The sequence below is a fragment of the Anticarsia gemmatalis genome, chromosome 6 (genome assembly GCF_050436995.1).
Source record: "Anticarsia gemmatalis isolate Benzon Research Colony breed Stoneville strain chromosome 6, ilAntGemm2 primary, whole genome shotgun sequence".
Taxonomy (NCBI): domain Eukaryota; kingdom Metazoa; phylum Arthropoda; class Insecta; order Lepidoptera; family Erebidae; genus Anticarsia; species Anticarsia gemmatalis.
Window position 1 is genome coordinate 12,863,080 of NC_134750.1, and position 20,838 is coordinate 12,883,917.

The 20,838-nt window shown below is 34.5% G+C and overlaps 2 protein-coding genes across 2 annotated transcripts; one reads left to right on the forward strand and one right to left on the reverse strand.

Moving 5' to 3' along the window:
- Window positions 1-8,988: 8,988 nt before the first annotated feature.
- Window positions 8,989-16,649, forward strand: BckdhB (Branched chain keto acid dehydrogenase E1 subunit beta). The gene is made up of 8 exons (XM_076115796.1): window positions 8,989-9,284; window positions 11,261-11,397; window positions 12,085-12,228; window positions 12,775-12,930; window positions 13,272-13,443; window positions 15,211-15,356; window positions 15,557-15,643; window positions 15,881-16,649. Exons 1-8 carry the CDS (start codon window positions 9,161-9,163, stop codon window positions 16,019-16,021), a joined length of 1,107 nt encoding a protein of 368 aa, XP_075971911.1. The 5' UTR covers window positions 8,989-9,160; the 3' UTR covers window positions 16,022-16,649.
- A 366-nt stretch (window positions 16,650-17,015) lies between these two features.
- On the reverse strand, window positions 17,016-20,581 carry LOC142973790 (inner nuclear membrane protein Man1-like). The gene is made up of 2 exons (XM_076115797.1): window positions 20,445-20,581; window positions 17,016-20,364 (listed from the first exon to the last, which is right to left on the reverse strand). Exon 2 carries the CDS (start codon window positions 20,354-20,356, stop codon window positions 18,011-18,013), a length of 2,346 nt encoding a protein of 781 aa, XP_075971912.1. The 5' UTR covers window positions 20,357-20,364; window positions 20,445-20,581; the 3' UTR covers window positions 17,016-18,010.
- Window positions 20,582-20,838: the final 257 nt, after the last annotated feature.

A 20,838-nucleotide genomic window follows, 5' to 3' on the forward strand; every position in this document is an offset into this window, starting at 1 on the left:
CAATACTACTAATAATTGTATTTAAATTATAGAGGAATATAATTAGATCTTTTGAGCATGAACTTTTGAAGCTAAGATAATATATTTAGAGAATCAATGACCTTTACATATAATATGTAATCTGATTATGGTATTTAATTGTATGTATAGCGTTATAGTTTGTGTAGGTCTGTATTGTGACATTAGTATAAAGACCTCAAAGGTTTTACATTGAGTTGAAAAAAATAAGAAATTCTACTACGATCTTAAATATTTTTATTAAAATTAGGAGCATTTTATTGTCTATGTAGGATGAATAGATTTTTACGAAATAGTAATTTAATTCTCTCACTGTTATCAATAAACATTCGCTCTCTACCTCTCGCATACATCAGTGCAAACCTTTATAGACATATCAACATTATAGTTTAGCAACTTAAAAGGTCATACTTAAGTAATCCATCCATGTAACGTCCAATTTATTTCGACCGGTGCCTAAAATAAAAAAAAAAAACTTTCGTTACGTCATCTGTCAGACATCAAACGTCAAACGTCAGAAACGTCAAAGATGTCAAATTACGTTGTTACGTTGGTTGATGTATTGTTATTTTATTGAGAGTAAAAAGCAGTAGGCATATGTTTTGATTAGTTCTATGAATAGGATTTATTGTAAAGAAAATAATTGCTTAATTAAGTTTTATTATGTCTTTAGTTGATAGACTTGTTATTATATACTTCCAATAAGACGAATAAGGCATGCAATTTGATTAATAAAATTTATATTTCAAACTCTAAAGCTTTCTCGCGATACATTGTTTTACTATCATAAAAGTGACAACATAATTTAATTGAAGTATATCCTTAAACAGTACTATTAACCTCATTGATTCATCAGTTTACAAGTCAGGGCGTAGCAGACAGACATACTTTTTCGCTTAATATCAATATGCATAAAATAATTACTGTCAGTTTATGATGTCGTAAATTAAATACCACACATAAATAAACATTAATTGTGTATGATTATTACAAAATAACTATAACTAGGTGTAAAACGCGGTTTTACTTACTTTTATAGTGATTGTAATGCCTCTAACCTGCATTATAGATAAAATGTCACTAAAAAGGGTTTTCCCCTGTAAAGTCTAACTATTGGGCAAATTAGTATGGGAGCGGTTAAGAATAGAATCCACCTTAATTATCAAGTGTGGGACATTTGGGGTATTTACAGGCTTGTTACAGCTGATTTAACAATTTTCAGATATGCAAAGTTTCATCATGCAGTTTTCTTTAGTCGACGCCATCTGACTACTTTCGTATCGGCAGAAAGGCATGGTTTAAAAAAACGTATAAAAAAGAAGTTCATTTGGAGTGCGTTAGGAGCGTTGATTTATATTTCTTACAAAACATCTCAATAGCGACTCAGTAATCGATAGTGAATAGTAAAATATAACAATATAATATATAATAGTTTTATATAACAACGATCGAACACACAAACAAACCAAAAATCTCTTAAGTAATTTTATATTAGTACTAGCTGACCCGCGCAACTTCGCTTGCGTCACATAAGAGAATGGGTCAAATATTTCCCCATTTTTGTAACATTTTTTACCGGTATTCTGCTCCTTTTGGTCCTCGCGTGATGATATATAGCCTATAGCTTTCCTCGATAAATGGGCTATCTAACAGGGAATAATTTTTCAAATCGGACCAGTAGTTCCTGAGATTAGCGCGTTCAAACAAACAAGCAAACAAACAAACAAACTCTTCAGCTTTATAATATTAGTATAGATTATATTAAACTAGAAAGGGTTGCGGCGTTACGCACACGTTCGTGACTTTTGCGGTTAGAATGTCTGTGAATGTCAGTTACTTGTTATGTCAGTGTATTCTCCTTGTTGCAATGACGGTACAGGTGGTAGGCCATCTTCAAATGCCTATAATAATATAACCTACATACAATTTTGAGTTTAATATGAAAAGATGCGTACGCTTTCGAGTTATTGACCACGCCTGTTAGAAAATGTGTGAAAAAAATTAAGCATTGGATGTAGATAGATTCATGTATGTGATTGTCTAAACAAAACCTGTTATTTGCAAATAATCAATTAGCAAAACGCTAAACCGTAGCTATAGACGCGTCACCAAGACATGTATTTTAATAAAATCAGCATAGAAGGCGTTTTGGAATTATAAACAAAAATGGGATCGCAAGCATAGTTTGCTTGTATATAAATACTATACTAAGATAAATATAATAAATATTACCGTGTTTTTTAATTTCTTTGAATATGGTTTCAGTATCCGCTATCCATATCACAGCCGACTCGACGCGTTGAACTCTTTTGCACATATTCTACATAATCGAATGATCATACCAAATTATTTCACAGATATATTAGGCCAACCCTTCTCTTATTCCTTAGTGTCTAGCAGAAGGATTAAATTTAAAGATATGACTATAATATACTATTTATTTCCAAGATTAAGTTAGTAAGTGATATTTATGCTTAACCTTAGGTTTAGAGTATTGAGAAATATCGTCCTTTACCCAATCTTATTAACATTAATGTACATGACATTTAAGACTTTGAAACTGAAAAAATGCTTTATATTTTTCAAAAGGACATCAACGTCTATAATTTTTCATATCGCGTCTCGGTGATTGAAATCTTGAAAACAATTGACATAAATTACAACAAACAACAATTTTTGAAACCACCAAAAAATATTCCGCCTAAGAATCTTTTACTCATCACAGTCTAAACTAACATCAATAACAATAAAACACCACCATTCACCAATTAATCCAAGTGTTAAACAACGTCATGCATCATTTCTCATAAACTCCTAAACACGATCCTTCACTGCAAGCATGTGCGGTGTCACTTTTACTTTCAATCACGACAGCTCGTTCGATGACTCGATGCTCGCTATGTTGTCTACAGAACAGAACTGAATGATATTGCGTCATATCGCTGCGTCTACATCTTTATATTTTTAAAAAGACAACTCCCGCATTTGAATGATGACCTGGACGCGTTCCTGGATGGATGGCCAGACGCAGAAAGCGACCGAGGGTACTGTAAAATTCAAAGGCCTGTTGCTCAGCAGTGGGACACAGATACAAGCTAGTAAAAAGAACTCCCGCACTAAAGTTTGCTCTTATGTCGCCGGGACTTTTACAAACATACAAACAACGGACACAAAGTACAACCAGACCTGAAACGACTAGTTGTGGATCGCATAATTGTTCCGTGTTGGAATCGAGCCCATGATCTCCCGGTGCAATGGTAGCGGAGTGGCAACGTTAACTACTGGAGGATTTGTGATGTCCGCCTGTGATCAGTTCGGCCGTTTAGCTGCATAAACGTAAGAGACATATAACTAGACCATGCAAGTATTAGGAACAGAATCCTGTACGCGCTAATCGTGCGGCTGTCGTGAAATTTTGGTAAAAGTTAGTAAGTTCCATTCCTACTTCAGCCGCTTTGGGGTTGATTTAAAGAAAAACATCACTCCATATTTCACCTTACCCACCATAGTAACGTCGTAACTAACTACTTTTGTGCAAAATTTCATCAAAATTGATTCTACTTTGCAGCAGGAAAAGCGCATCAAAAAGAAACAGATACAGAATTTTATACACACGTAACAAATATTAGTATGGAAGGATAGGTTCCGCGGTGCATCATAATATGAAAGGTTAATACTAGGTTTAGTTAATGAAAGTAATATAAAATGTGTTATTTAAAGCCCATCGTAAACATACCTCTGTAAACCACATTATACGCCACAATCAATATTATACACACTTCTACACAAGAGATAAATAATGGAAGCAAAAATAAATTGTCTGTCTTTCTGTTTCTCTTCTAGAACTCAACTGGTGAACCGACTTTCTTGAAGTTTGGCAGGATAATAGATTATATCCCATGGAGGGATAGCCAACCATTTTTTTTAAATTACCACGCTAACTAAGTCCGGCTCTAAAGTTAAGTAGTTTCAAAAACAAGACAAAAAAATACAACGTTAATGCCCGGTTTCTGAGTACATTTAGCGGTCGTTTATCTACTCAATAGCGTTTTTTTAATATGAGTTTAAACGCTATTGAGGTAAAAAACACATCTGAGGACACACTTGCACTCTTTTCATAAAGTTTTATCCCAGTTCTTTAAATATCACCATCTCTATTCACTGATAGGCACAGCATTTCGACTGCTGTTTAGCCGTCAAAGTGTAAGAGATTCTGATAGATTATTATTTAACTAATATTATAGTATCCAGGCAAAACAGCTAGTAAAATCTAGCGTTCAATAAAACTAGTTTCCAAACGTGTAAGGTGTTCAATAATGAGAGGCGGCTCATCTGTAGACCTTTGATCCTCATTTGGTTATATTGCTCGGGTCAGCTGTCGACGCAAGAATATACACAACTACCTTATTGTGAGAAGTTGCATACCAGTCTGTAGTATTAGAAAATATTGATTTTATGTGTTAGAAATATATTTTATGCAATGAAAATAAGAAAAAAACTTACGACTAGCTGATACGCTTGCATACTCAGTTTTTTCCAATATTTCTGCATCGGGATTGATTTTGGAATCTAGCTATAAAGACTAACCCATGTTTGAAGTTTAACTAATCTCTTAGCTTTGTTTCATTAAAGTAAGTTCAATTCCTTAAGGACGCCTAACGGATCGACAGGTATAACATCTCATTACAGTGTTGCAAAGAAATAAGCTTCTTAAAATTGGTAACAAATTATTGAATCCGACTGAAACTAGCCCAACTGGTAGTTGGCCAACGTGGTAGACACGAGGCTCGAGGACAGTGGGATAGTTAAGGGGTAATACTTTATATACATACATTTTAAAAGGTAATAAAACTATCAATAACTATCAGTCATCCATCCGAATCCAAGTATTATATTATATATTATCCAAGTATTCACTTAAAGTTGACAATGTAAAGACACATAATTCTAAACAAAACAACACAACGAGAAACCAATGACTTTATTTCGCTCCAGAACGGGCGAGTCCTTTAGACCGTACTTAAAAAGTGGCCACATCTAAAAATACTCGCGACTTACCAAACTGGTATCGTTTATACTGCACAGGTTTCACACGTTATTCCAATGCACTTAACTACTTTAAACCATTTGTACACTAAATATACAATATAAACATTATTATACACTTAAAGCAGAGCTATATTAAGTGCAATGGCTGTAAAGTTTGATTCCTCAAATCTTATTCCACAAAAAAATTACATAATTTTACTACTAAAAACGACTAATTGAATTTTGATACAATTATCTGAATAACAAAACGAAAAATTCTAAATTTTCTTACACGTGTGAAGCAGCTCCCTAGCTCCTTTTATTATAACATTTTCTGATATTACAACTACAAAGTCTCACGACTTGTAGAAATAATAATATATTGCAACGGGTAAACAAATAAGGTATCTTAACCTTTCATTCTCAATCGCGTTTCAGTCCCCTCGCCTTACAATATTTACAATATTATTTTCTGATATTACGTTGTGCCCTACGCTTAATAATTACGTATTTGTGTGAACGACTAGTCAGTTATTCTCGTACAAGTTGCAACTAGTATTAATAAACGAAAACTGTTTATTTTTTACTCGATATAACGGTACGAGATACATTGACCTATTATGTTCTTGAGATATAATTGTTACTTGTGAATGTAATAATAGTTAAAGAATCAATAATACTTACATATAGTCGGTCTCCTACAATTATAAAAGCGCGGTGTATTGAAATAACTCTCAGTTTACAGTGATACACAAAATTGTTTACATTGTCATACGTCAATGTAAATGATAGCACGAAACTAAGTGTAACTTAAAATTGAGTATCGCTTGAATATTTGGCCGTAAGTACATCACGCTGACAAAGTAGGGATTGGGAATTTTGGAAAGCTTCAAAGAGCTTAAAAACAAATGTGTTGCTGCATTAAATCTCGAACCAATTTGTAAAGAGAATTTACTACCCAGCTATGAATGTAACAAAATAATTTCGTAAAACCTTAGAAGTCTTGATGTAAAACTCCTGTGTGTATGAAAGAAGTCTTTAAAGCCTTTGAATCGCACTTAACTTATAGACTTTATGCCTAACCTATCTCTTCGGTCATCATTCGAGATGAAAAACCGTAGCGATTGGAAATCATCTAAATCAATTATATTATATTGCCAAAAAAGCCAAACTGACAGGGCGATTTGCGGTAATATAATTTAATACCTACCTAAAAATAAAATTGCCAATATTTGAAAAGGTCAGTTCGAACTAGATCAACGAGTAAAGTGCAAAGTGGGAAGAATAGACGAAAAATAATAGGTTTACGTGTCATGCGGCACTCGCCCACGACCTGCCATACTGTCAAAAATTTAGATGTAAAGGTTTAGGCCGAACTCCTACGCTGACCCATTTGGCAGGCTGCAGAGAATCTAGAATATTTATCCTCATTCGCCAGCAGAAGTAGTCGAGCCAGCTGGTATAAAAAACCTTACTTAAAAACAAGTCATACATTCATAACTTGTATTTATTTCTAGAGAGAATCGAATCGCCATTGCTAGGATGTTGTCAATTATTGCAACTGTGTGTATGTTGGTCCCGTCTCAGGGTAAAAACGAATTTGAAATTTTATAGGTGCCGGGATCTAAAATCGAATTACCTGAGCAAGGGACGTATGACCTGCTTAATATTGAGACACGAACAAATCACAAGTAGATATTGTATAGTTTGATAACTTAGTAGTCTTGACATGCGCGATTTTTCTAGATTACAAAAAAATAAACATGTGTATTTCAAAATAAAGTAGCTTCCGCCAGCCGTTAACCTTGCATGCAAGACTCTCTACTAAGTTGTGAGACTATAACAGAATAAACATCAACCTAGATATAAAATTATTTTGATACTGCGAAGAATGTTGCGTGTCATGATAACAATTGTAAAAAAGTCAGTTTAAACAGTATGCAGGTATTATAACATAGGTAACTGATTGATCGTTTCCGAGAATAAATTATTATGATAACGTTATCTTAATGTTTTCATGAGAATTTGTCAATACGGTGGAATTTAGGGTTCTATTATAACATAAAAATTTTTTGAGACCTCTTGAACGGTCCGAACCGTAAGGTTTATCTCAAGTCAAGTTCCACAAAATCTTATGCACTGATTATATCTGGAAATCGAGTCTTAACAGGACAAAACATAAACAAAAAAGTATGTAATAAAGTATGGTAGAAGAGATGTTTAAAAGTATTTACGAATAGACTAATTATTAATAAAAATATTTGGTACTCACGTTATAGTTCTTTGTTAATCCAGATATTATTTTAATGGCACAATATTTTCGATCCTGCTGGGCAAGTGTCAGTTCAGTGGTGATCAGCCATTCGTCCTAGCGCTTTGCGTATCCAAGTATGGTATTTATAAAAAAACAAAAGATTTTACTTTGTTAATGTTGAACGTGCAAATGTGAAATAATAACGGTGTATAATTTTCTTCACTAAATCCATCGTTAAATGTCAACGAACGTCTTTATTTTAAATTAACTACGAAAAATGGCTACACATTATAAAATAATTACGAACAATGTACCGTAAAACGGGGTGAATAGAAACAATTTTCAACTTTGTCCTAAAAATTTGTAGCGAATAACTTGTTATTTTTATTGTCAGGTTGTTTTATATCATGTCCGGCGCCATGAAGAAAGAGTTAAAACCATATTTGTCCAAAAATATGCATAGTTTTACGATATTTCATTAAAAAAATGGTCAATTTCTATTCACCCAGCGATAGGGGTGAATCGAAACGACCAAAGGGGTGAATGGAAAAATTGTGTTTTAAAACGATTTTTCAGTTAACAATATTGTATCTTTATAGATAAATATACACCTAAAGAGATAAACACTCCAAACAACTCATTAGAAAAGAAATTCCACTTTAAATCCAAAGTTTTGAAAAAAATGTATGGACCATTAAGGCATTCGAGGACGGTTGACTTTGAAGCAATTTTTTGGGTATAAATATCAATTTAAACATTTAAACAATTATGACACCGCAGAGAAGTAATATCGACGTGTAATCATTTCAAATTTGAACAAAATTCTTAAACGAGGAGTACTCAAACATTGGGCTTGAAAACTTTCCTGATTTTTTTTCTATTCACCCCGCGAATTCTATTCACCCCGTTTTACGGTAACCTTACTTTAAGCGCTTTAACAAGTCGTCTTCATTATGCAGTGTAATCATGTTGTGTAAAATTCATTTTTATGAGTCGAAATCAAGACCTTATAAACAGCTTGCGTGATAAAAAAAAAGAAAATGATGACACCACAAACAATAAAGCCGCTTATGGTAAAGCAATGAAACATCATAATTCCGAACAATCGGCCTAAAGTTGACATAAATAAAAAGATACTTGTTGAGCTCTCTTTAAACAAAAAGGCGTCACATAAAATTAAATCGATTCTTATTATCAATAAACATCAATTAAATATGGTAAGTGAATTTCTCGCAACTTCAAAATAATTACGTTACAAATGATCTGTTGTTTTTTTTTCTGAACTGTTTACTTGCGAATGGAATAATTCATTCAGGTTTCTTTTTACATTTCTACGTAAGGTAACTAGCTACATATAAACGTACTTAATATAAATAATATAAAATATATTCTAACAAATCCTGACATTTAAAAATCGCGGCATTGCTTGCCCTTCCAAATGACATAACTTAATTTGGTGTTACCCCAGTAAAAAAACAGACATTTACATAGTGCAATGAAAAAAATAACCTACAAATGAAAAAATCTTACTGCAAAAAGATTGTAAAGCTATTAACTACAAAATTAAGTTAATTGATTTTTTTTTAAACGCGATCTGCGCTCTGGTACGAATCTCAATAGTGTCTATAGACTTCTTTATATTTTTACAATGTGTTTGTGTACCCCGCTTTTGATAACGTCAAATCAGCAATCACGTCATGTCAAAAAATGACAACAAAACGCTGCGATTTTAGTCAATAATGTTCTTATCATCGAATTTTAATCAAAGCAAAGCTGATTATAATTGCTGATAAGACTCATTATTACCTAATTTATTCTTAGAGTCGAGTCGTCACACTGTGCACGTCTTTACATATAAAAATGGCCAGCTTAGCAACAAAAAATACAAGCTTATTTGTAAAATTAATTAAAAATGTAACTAATGGACCCAAAAGACTGTCTTCGCATTTTATTTACTACCCGGACAATGAAGTTCCCGTTGAAGGTAAAGATTTTTTTAATTGTTTTTTTATAAGTTATATTATTATCATGACATGACCCTTGCCTAACTTTTAAAAGTTTACAACTTAAATTGCAATAGACAATCATTGTTGCTTTTCACAAAACAAAATGATTAAATTTTATTGTCATGACTTTTCCCTTATTTAATTTTTGTTGAGGTGGGGTGCAATATATTGATAAAACATTGAGATAAGAGTGATCAAGATCTTAGCTAACTAGATTTTAAATAATGTTATGTACACTGACTTACTCTATCATTATTAAAGTTGATGGATTAATGCTAACATTCATAGCATATAGTACCTATATAGTACCTACCTACCATGCATGATGTCCACAACCAGATTTGGTACTTTTCATTTAGTTTATTTGGTATCCTTAAAATTGAAAAAGTTTAAAAATCTTCTAGTTTTAAAAATATACTTACAATTAGGTTTATTCCCTTACTGAAGGGCTAAAAACATGGTGCATACAGGTTTTAGTTTGTTAAAGTACATAAACCAATTATGATACTCCTTATTCCCTTGGAGGTAGACAGAGACTGATCAACACCACTTCCCGTAATGTCTATGAATAAATTATTTTCTTAATTCCCATTACAAACCTTAATCTTGTTATCCATTGATAAAAGAAATCAATAAACAACAAAATAATTACTAAATTATACTACCTTTGCTTAGAAACTGGACCAGTATTGTCATACATAAACATTAAAAAGTGCACCATATTTGCAACATTGTAGTGAGATGACTTGTATGTTTATTAATCATATTTTAGCATAATATAGGAATAAAATATCACCATTATGGAATGTAATTATAAAGTGCCCTACATTCTTATTACACCTCATATTTAATTTATGTATCTGTTATGTTTCTTATATAATAGTCATATAAATAATTACCCGGTTACTGTCTTTATAAAATATAAATGAAACTACATCAGATATAGTTTGTCTAGTCAACAAACTTGATCTTCTTGCAAAAGAGGTTTAATACAGTGGCAGAAAATCGCACAAATGATTGCTATGACTGCCCTACTAACAGTGTTGGGCAAAATTTAGTTTGATTGATGATTGATGATTAAGATTAAATTATTTATTCATGACTAATGAATAATGACTAAAAAAATTCAATCATGAGTCGTGATTGATGATTAATTAGTGTTAGTGTTAGTTATTCAATCATGACTAAAATTTTAATGACTAAAAATAATAGTTAAATAAAACTAAGCTTTTCAAGTCTACGTTCCATGACTGTTGATTTGTTAATCACAGGTTTTTAATTAAAGCTAGTTTTACAACAGAATCAGTTAATTTTTTTTTAATTTACACAGGTACACATTTGCAAAAATAAGTTCGGGCTAATTTAGTTTAAAATAATTTAAATTGCTTTTTAAAACTACGCGTTTTGAAAATCAAATTTTATAAATAATGGAATTATCTTCTTTCAGTCAACTTAAGGTGGTGATCAGTTATAGTTTTATAGATGTGTTCAATTAAACTAAAATTATGTCACCTGAATTAATTTTTTTAGTTTAATCATCATACAAAAATACAATAAATTAGTCATCAGTCATTTAATCATTAAATGATTGATGACTAATTTATTTAATCATGATTATGATTATTATTTTTACTCATGATTAATTCAATCATGACTAAATAATTCATGACTAAATTAGTCATGACTAATCAATTGATTGAAAAAATTAGTTGATTGACCCAACACTGCCTACTAAGTTCCCAACACCCATTTAGCCAGTGTAGCTGGTATAACCGCATCCTCATTGCAGGAGAAAACCCTTGCCGAGCAATGAGGCAGTAATAGGTGTGCCCAGTAGTGAGACCAATCCTTTCAGATGTAAACTCTTGACCCATAATATGACTCATAATATGAGAACTCTCAAAACCTTTTGAACATAATTATCATAGTATATTCATGTTCTTTCATCTTTTAGGAGAGACAACAAAGATGAACATGATGCAGGCCATCAACAATGCCATGGACATCACACTGAAGACTGACCCTACAGCTGTGCTGTTTGGTGAAGATGTTGGCTTTGGAGGTGTCTTTAGATGTGCACTAGGTTTACAGGTAAAGAATATTGACTACTGTGTCTCTAACTTTGTAAGAACAGTTACTTTAAAGTGTTGTTTGTAACTTCTTCTGAGGTCCACATTAACAACTTAAAAGCATGGTTTTAACTGAGTTAATACCAATCTATTATAATATACAGGATTTCTTTTGATTCAATAATATTGAATTATGCATGTGGCTTTATGAACAGTCACTGATGTAAAAGGTTTTTAAACTAAAATATTTTAGCTTATGTATGTAAAAAGTTTTAGAGAAATAAGTACCCTGTGTTAGGAATTTATGTTACGGAGAAAATTTAGAATAGGAACCCTTTTGCAAAATTACATCTTTAATGTCTTACTCTCTTATTCATAAAAATATACAAAATAAAAAAAAAGTGTTTTGTTTCTTTGACTCCTTAGCGAAATGAAAAAAGAGAAAACATATTATACTTAGTAGTTGTTTAACTAAAACAGATTTATAGTGTGTTTATGAATAAGAGGGTTAGTTTTTATCATTATTTATCAGTAGTAGTCACTCTCTCTCTTACACTGTAGAAGTATTGGCACCCAAGGTTTAGCATTTATTATAAATGTAGAATTATGAATAAATCAGAAAGTAAATATGTAAATTATGTCCAATTTCAATGCCAATAATTTCTACATCACCCAATACTAATACATTATATAAATATGATTATTTCAGGAGAAATACGGTAAAGACCGTGTGTTCAATACTCCACTGTGTGAGCAAGGTATCGCCGGGTTTGGCATCGGACTGGCCACTGCTGGGGCAACTGCTATAGCTGAGATACAGTTCGCTGATTATATCTTCCCAGCATTTGATCAGGTAATATTAAAGTTATATTGTTATGTTTACTTTGTTACTATTCTTATTTTAATATCAAAGGTATACACTTTTTCTTGAATTCCTATATGAAAAAATGTATGAGACCCAGTTGCACTACAAATCCTTTGTTTGTATGTTTGTAAAGTTTTAGACTCATAGTTGCGTTAACTATGTCATAATAATATATTGTGACGTAAATACAATATAGTAAACAAGTCTAATGTTTAATAACACAAGAGAAATATGATAAAACGAAATTATATTTTTGTGACGCACATTACATTATTATTGGACCTAGAACTTTCTCTGTAATTTTATACATTAAATGTTTTGCTACGTATGTTTTTACTTCAATTCAATTCCAGGTAGGTACTTACGTTTAAAATAACTTTCTCTTTATATCTTTCGCAAATATTAGTGTAGGTAAAACATTGACAATAGTACCTAATTTATTATTTGACTTTCGATTTTTATAGAAACAATACAAACGTGGGATCATAAATTTTGCCAACCAAATGAAATTAACTTGTTATTTAACCATTTCAGATAATAAACGAAGCAGCAAAGGCCCGGTATCGTTCAGGCGGTCAGTTCGAGTGCGGCGGACTCACAGTTCGAACCCCGTGCAGTGCCGTCGGTCACGGAGGACTGTATCACTCACAGAGTCCTGAAGCGTTCTTCGCGCATGTGCCTGGATTGAGAGTGAGTTGCTTTAATGACAAATTACAATTTTATAGCCGGATTTTGCTTTATTCGGTGGAGTACTACAACTCATATATCTAGTTCTGACTTCGAATCCCAAGTCAGGCCAATAAGCAATTCTAAACCTTTTCTGTCAAGATATTTGTGAAAAAAACTATTTACTACTACTTTCTCGTAGGGAACGCATATCTGTTATACGTCTCACAGGACTATGAGAGTAATAGATTTGTACCCGTGTATACACGACACTATGACCAAAGTCCTGCACAGCTAGTCTCATTAGTTCGTTTAGTTATCGGCTAAGAAAGACATTATTTTTATTCTACTTTATAATATTTCAGGTAGTAGTCCCGCGAGGTCCGATCACAGCTAAAGGCCTGCTTCTAGCATGCATCAGAGAGCGTGATCCTTGCGTGTTCCTGGAACCTAAGATCTTGTACCGGTCGGCCAGTGAAGAAGTACCTACCGGAGACTATGTACTGCCGTTAGGGAAGGCACAGGTTTTGAGAGAAGGTATGTAATACTTTATAATAGTATGTTAGAGAAGGAAATACTATAGGTACCCACTGTGTCGGAAGGCTATGGGTGGGCGGGCTATATGAAAATAATATTTGTGTGATTTACAAATTGCTGTTTTGGATTTGGTTGTATTTCTTTTTCTTTTGTATATTTGCTCTTGATTTGTAATAGCTGTATCATCAATTGCTGAGTAAAGGCTATTGAGCGTTACTGTTTCAAACATTTCTACCTGCTCATTTTATTTACAATTAAAATAATGTACATCAGTGGCGAAGGCTCCCTATAACCCGATTCCTACCGGCTTTACCTTCGAAACACTCCTAAAAATGCGTCACATAAATGTGTATTACTCTCAAAAAAAAATCGTTTATTTAAATTAAATTCTATATTTATTACGACATTCATAATAAGTATTTTCAATACGACTAATTTAAAATAAAAAAAATGAAAAAACGCCTGTTCTATTTGTCGTAGCAAAAGTTATTTTACCGAAATTGCCGTCAAACAACTCGACGGCGCGCGCAGGAATCGCGTAAAGGGAAAAAGATGTCGATGACGTCACGCGGACGTACTTTTCTATGTCGCGTTTTACCGGCGAGGTAACCCGGAATTCATCGGCTTATTGGGCGACTAGTAGGTACGACAGGCGCAGCGGCGCGGGAGGCGCGGCAACTAGCGAATGTGTGAGTGAGATGTAATGATATTTAATGAGAGAGACAATGAATGCAATTGTTGTGATGACATTTATGATTTTAGATTTAGTTTTGTTTTCATTTTGCGCGCTATTTTAGGTTATTTTGGATTATTTTGTTTATCATATATAATAAACGTTATGTTACGTGATGAGTTAAATTGTGTTAAATTATCGATGAATGTTATTATTTTGTGTAAAATCGTGGTGATTGTGTGAATGTACTGGTCGTATCTTACGTGTATTTGTAAGTATTACTTTCATTGTTATTGTTTGTGTATTGCGATCATGGACAACAAGTAGGTAGAAGTAGAAGCAATAAATATTGTTAAATTAGTTATGAATCAGTAAATTAATGTTGTACAGTGTAGACATTGTTTTCAAAATGCTCCTAGTGCCAACATGTACGTACTTATCTACCAAAATAAATAATACAGAATGCAAAGGACATGATATTTTAAACATTCCTTTATGTTATTCTCTACGATATAACTTTATAAATTTATCAATGGCTTATTGGTACCTAGCTGTAAAGTGTTTTTATTATTTCTCAGATTGTTTCTAGTAAATAGCATTTGGAGTCAATCAAAGTTGTATTTAAATACTAAGACTTACCTACCTATTAAACACGAAATTTGAAGTAATAGGATAGAATCATTCCTCATTAATAATTTCGGTCATAGGTACCTACTTAGTTCTTACCTACTATGAAAGTAGTTTGGTAGATCGGATCGCAATACAACGATTTATTCTGTTAACGTATGGTTAGTGGTCAACCTGGTGTCAAATTTGTTCAAGCCGCCATCGCGTCGGTCACCCACCTATGGAATGACCGCACCAAGAGTTGCTTAACTTGAGCTTAAGCAGTTTTAGCTCCGGCTTGCCTTTTAACAAAACTCACCCTTCGCCACTGATGTACATGTAAACTATTGTTATCCATTTGAGCAGAAACTTCTTAATATATTTCTATGAAACTTTTCTCACGAGTAGTTAAGAAAAAAAGGACATAACTCGTATTCTATTGTTACTACTACAAATAATTTATGAAAAATCGAATATATTTCTTTCAGGTGACGCCGCCACGCTCATAGGTTGGGGCACACAGATCCACGTGTTGTTAGAAGTGGCCGAAATGGCCCAGGAGAAGTTGGGTGTCAAGTGTGACGTCATCGACCTGCAGTCCATACTGCCTTGGGACGAAGACACCGTCTGCAATGTAAGTTAAACATAAATGCAAAAATGTCTGCTATTTTCGGCTAAATTGATAAACCAATTTTGATGAAATTTAGCTTCTGATTATTAAGTTTGGCGGTCTGTTCAGCTTTCGTGGGTAAATCGCTGAACTGGTTTTGATGTAAGTTGATTTGATGTTGGAAGTCTGTTTTTTTATTGTTGTTATTTATTTTCGCATTATAGTCGGTGAAGAAGACGGGTCGTTGTGTCATTGCTCACGAAGCTCCTTTGACATCTGGCTTTGGTGCTGAAATAGCTGCCACCATACAGGTAAATGCTATTTGTTATTCTTGTAAGAGTGTTAACTATGGCTGCAGGGCTGTTTGTAAATGGTCAGGTGCAGGTGAGGTGTAGCAACTAGTTATACATGCTTTTCGAGGTACGAAGGTAAAAAAGAACTCTTTTTTGCCTCAGCCTCTTTATAATCTTTTAGTGTATTGATATTAAATGAATGAAGACAGGAATTGATTTAGATTTTTTGGAATTTATATTTATGTTGTGTTCCAGGAGGAATGTTTCCTGCACCTGGAGGCGCCGGTGTGCCGCGTGGCGGGCTGGGACGCGCCCTTCCCGCACGTGTTCGAGGCATTCTACATCCCCGACAAGTGGAGGTGCTACCAGGCACTGCTCGACACACTGCAATATTAAAACTTTAAACCATAATTTCATTTTTAAATAAGTGACGGTTACCTTATCTGGTAGAATTTTGAAAGTTGTGTTTGTTCTTTCTGTCACTATCTTTTGCATAGGTTATCCGGCGGCCCTTACCCAGCTGTGGCTGTGGGCCGGTAATGTGTAAAATTTACATCTGCAATACCTTTTTCCTTAGCGCTTCGATATAATTACATCAACGCCTAACGTTCGTGTGATCAAAAGGGTCGTTATTTATGACTTTATGTGAATAAAGAGCTGTGATGATACACAAGTGTTGTAACATCGGGTAATGTGTGGTAAAATTCAGTCAATTATTAAATGTGTCATGGTTTTAAAATAAGAATAACTACTAATTTGTGTCTAAAATATTAAGCTGTGGTGATAATGGTGTACATTCCTGTAGAGTAATTAAATATTCTGAAATAATACTGTTGAAACGATATTTAGGCTTGAAAAAGGCATGGGTACATGGATTTTTATAAGATTTGACAATCGAAAATAGTATCTATTTTTAAGAGAAATATATTTTTTATTGTTTTCAAGGGAAAATGGATAAATTATTATACAAAAGTTGTTATACAATATTGTTTTTATAATAAAAGGTTATATTCTTTAAAAAGCGTTTCATTACTTTTGACACTGCAGTAGGAATGTAATCTATCTTGTTGTTTGCAAAATGATAGCTAGAGAGATGACTTTTATAACCTCAGACTTAGAAATAATCAGAATAGGTATAACTGTAAAGGGGCGTTACCTTCACTATCGGAGTGGAATCGTTCCACTCCGATAGTGAAGGTAACGCTAGTGTCCTTCCGCTTCGTCACCCGAAAAAATTAGCGCATACCACAAATAGATACAACCAAAAAAATACCCCATAACCTCATTAAATTATTTTATAAACTACAGGTAGCCGTGCAATACGCTACGCTGGTTCAAATGTCTACTTTGTGAGCGACATATTAAACTGGGATTTAAAGAAAACTAAATGTATTACTTATATCAATTTATTAAAAAATGAAAATCAATCCATAAAAATAACTAGACATTAAGAACAGTGAAGTTAGTAGAAATACTTAAACAAAATGTCAATTTTATACGAAATTAAAACACACTTAGGTATCTTTACGTTGTGCTGTCGCATCGTTAAACTTAAAATTATAAGAAAAATAAATCAAATATGTGTATGCGTCGGTATACCCTATGAAACTTACCCTACTTATTGACTAACATTTTTTTAAACAATTTGTTCCAAAACATCAGTAAATTCAGTAACAAATATAAGCCATCGTGACTCCTAACTTATAGACAGTAGAAATGAAAACATAGAATCTTGTGATGTCTAATATTTACAACAATCGGACTGAGCGGAATTTTTACATGCTAACTCCATTGAAAATTTATTTTCAATCATCTAAGGCATTATGTTAAGACCAGCACCTTACTATAAGGAAAACAATCAGATCAGAGACCACCAGTCACACAATTTTTAATTGACAAGTACAAGAATTTACGCAAGCTTACAGATACATAACATATGGGACATTGCCCACATCTGGGACATATTTTATAAAATATTAACACAGGTACAATATATTATTACAATCACTGACATATCAGGCAAGACTTGTATGTTAAAACATTCAATTACATGAGAACAATGTTTCTGTTACCAATTCTACTAACATGCATTTTTAAAATGAGATAGTACAAATGAACAAATATTATGCAGTACATTTATTATGAATATGTTAGGAAGAAAATACAAATTAATAATTTGATGTAAATGTGATATGACATTCTAATTTCATCCCTATGCTTTGAATAAATCGTCTAAACCCAAAGAAATGCAACAAAATCGACTCCTGCAGATGACGATCCTTGAAGGTGACTCACAATAATAAACAAGCGTACAGGTCGAGTTGCCAACGTTCGGCAACACAAGTAAAACATTCCAGAAGTGCTGTTGCACCACTCGCGGTCTGTTTACTCGTCCCAGCTGCGCCGCTGACGAGTCATCTTCAAGTATGGGCCGACTGAGGGCGAATTCGGGAATCTCTGCATGTAGCGTTCCAAGCGCAAGTATTTGACCGTGATCAACCTGCCCTCGTACCACCAGCCGTGCAAGCTCCTGTACACGACCCCAGCGTCCGTCGGCGACGCGCACTTCACGTACACGCAACACGATGTCCTCTCAATATCAATGTGCAGGATGTTACAACGATCACCGCATTTCTCCAGAATAGCGTCCTGGATGACAGAGCGCAAATTTGGGTTGACTTCGTCGTTCTTGTCGAACATGTGGCGGATCTTGAGGCAGGGAGTCGGCGACACTACAAGATTGTTGACAGATCCTTCCTGTGTTTCGAAAGCCTGACCCTGCCATGCTGCACTGCGTTTGGGGCTGCTGTGAGCTGAAATCCACCTCCACACGCGACAATCCTCACCATCGACTGACTGAACCTCCATACGCACCCTGCTCTCATTCCTCTGTATAAATTTAACAGCAGAGTCCCAAACTGAAGCCATTTTTTCTCTGTTCTGTGGAGAAATCAATGTGTCTCTAACATGGTCTACAGATATGTATGGTTCCCCACTATCCTCAGTCTCTTGTGAAATCACATCAATAATTTGTTCTACCATAGAATATATTTCTTCACTTTTCCTTTTCTTATAACTGACATAGTATTTGTAAAATCTTTGCACACCTAGAGCTAGTAAGGTAAGAAGAGCAACTACAATCAGAGTGGTCCCAGCAGAGTAAATAGTGTTAATGAATAAGCATGAAAGTGGAGTAGAAGGGTCAGTGAGGGTGATAGCAACAGTGCCTTTGGTCCTTTGTTGAACAATCAAGTCTGTAGAAGCTATGGGCGTATACTCAACATCTTTAGTGTAGAGACTCTTCATTTGAACAACATTGAGACCCCAACGAGGATTGTTAATGATGAGTACTTGCAAGTTATTAAGATCAGTGCGACACTGACTTACATCTGTAGTTTTAGACTTTGCACTGGCAATGTCTATTATTTCTTTTTCAGTCATATATGGCAGAGCACCGGGCTGACCACATTTGAACGATGCTATCCTACTTGTTAGCTCGGGATGTATGAGTTTGAGAAGATCTTTAGCATAACTGACTTGTTCTTTAGGCACACAGTTGATTCCAGGTCTGTTACCCGGTATATTCAACTGACAGATTGGTGTGACACTGTTCTGATCGTCCACCACTGACGTGATGTCGTTTTTCTTAACTATATACATGAAAAATAAGCAAAAAAAAAAAAGTGCGACTAACACAACAAGAGCAAGAGATACAAGATTGTTTTTTAAGAATTTCTTGTCAGTTGCTGTTTTGTAATCAACAATGTCAGACCTGTTGAGACCAGTGATGTATGATCTACGAGGCAGCACAGTGCTTCCATTGTTGGTGTCTCTGTCCAGGTAAGAGGCTGGTTTGGGAGGATCAGACTTTAGAGATGACAATCTTCTAGTGAAGTTACTGAGGTATGGAGATTCAATCTCATCAATAGTTGAAGTAGAGGGTTGGTAAGTACTAGTACTGAAGTTTGATGTGTAGTTGCTACCAGATGGACGGTCTCCCAAAGTTGAGGTCAAACCTAACCGTGAGCGGATAGAGTTTAGATTATCAGAAGAGGTCATATTAGATGAATAAGTGGATGAGTAGTTGGTAGGTATGATGGATGCCCGAGAGAATATGGGTCTCTGAGTCTTGGGTGGACTAGTACCGACGTCAACAGTAGGCAGAGTGCTGGAGATATAGTCACTCGACCTAGAATTGCTACGGAAAGGACTAGATGTCTTCTTGTCGGCGTCGACGTCGCTATCGGAGCCGGTCTCGTAATCATCCTGGTCATTGGCCGCGTACGTGCGGGTCACGCGCCGTGTCGTCACCGTCTCTACCTCCTCGTGTGTACGAACACCAGACTTGTCTTTCTCTTCCTCCGACTCGGAACCTTTATCGGAGTCGCGTTTAACGGGAGAGTCCTTCTTAGAGGGCGGCCGGCGCGTCTTGTTGACGGCGGGAGGCAGCATTGCCCCGCCTGTCGTCGCCCGGCGGCCACGTTTCTCTTTAGCATTGGCTGTTGTGTCCAAATCGGACTCCTCGCCGCTCGAATAGCGTGCGAGCGACCGCCTGTTGTCAACTTTGTTATCGACGCTACTTCTTGGTTTAGTCTTGTTGTCAAGTACTAATTTCAACTTTTTCACCAACAACTTTCTTGTGGACGCTGTTATAGGCATAATTGGGAACCCATGCTCGGCTAGTTTCGTCCGCAGCTCCGCATCTGACATTGAGTCAACTTGATCGGCCATTGTGAAGTCTGGAAGCACAATATTACGGGTTATTTACACATGCACTCACTAACACACTCTTTATGTAACGTTATTAGTGATAGATCACCTTATTTTCGAGATATGCACAGAAGAATTACGTCAAATTTATATTAAAATTCACCGGCGCGTCATGTCGCACGCACCGCGAAAGAACGTCGTTATTTAGTGTTGCCATAATAATTTTTAGTTCACCCCTAAGTTTTGTAATGTTCTGAATGTGTTGCAATAAAATGATGTCACTGCTTTATTTTTGGTCATTACTAAACCGCGCATATCATTATTTATGTAAATTAATGTGTGGTAATTAATCGTAAAATAAATAAAATAGAACATGTTATTCCACAGATCTTTAATTTGATGGAGTGGGTTACAAATAATTAACAGTATGTGTTCAAAAAAAAAAGATCACATATCAATTTTCTATTCATTACGTACCTCATATAATATTGTTATGTATTAAG

Excerpts from the sequence above, each read along its gene's own strand:
- BckdhB (XM_076115796.1), top strand. The coding sequence starts at position 9,161 with ATGGCCAGCTTAGCAACAAAAAATACAAGCTTATTTGTAAAATTAATT. Across the intron at positions 12,229-12,774 it reads TCTTCCCAGCATTTGATCAG|ATAATAAACGAAGCAGCAAA; the intron begins GTAATATTAAAG and ends TAACCATTTCAG. Across the intron at positions 15,644-15,880 it reads AAATAGCTGCCACCATACAG|GAGGAATGTTTCCTGCACCT; the intron begins GTAAATGCTATT and ends GTTGTGTTCCAG.
- LOC142973790 (XM_076115797.1), bottom strand. The coding sequence starts at position 20,356 with ATGGCCGATCAAGTTGACTCAATGTCAGATGCGGAGCTGCGGACGAAA.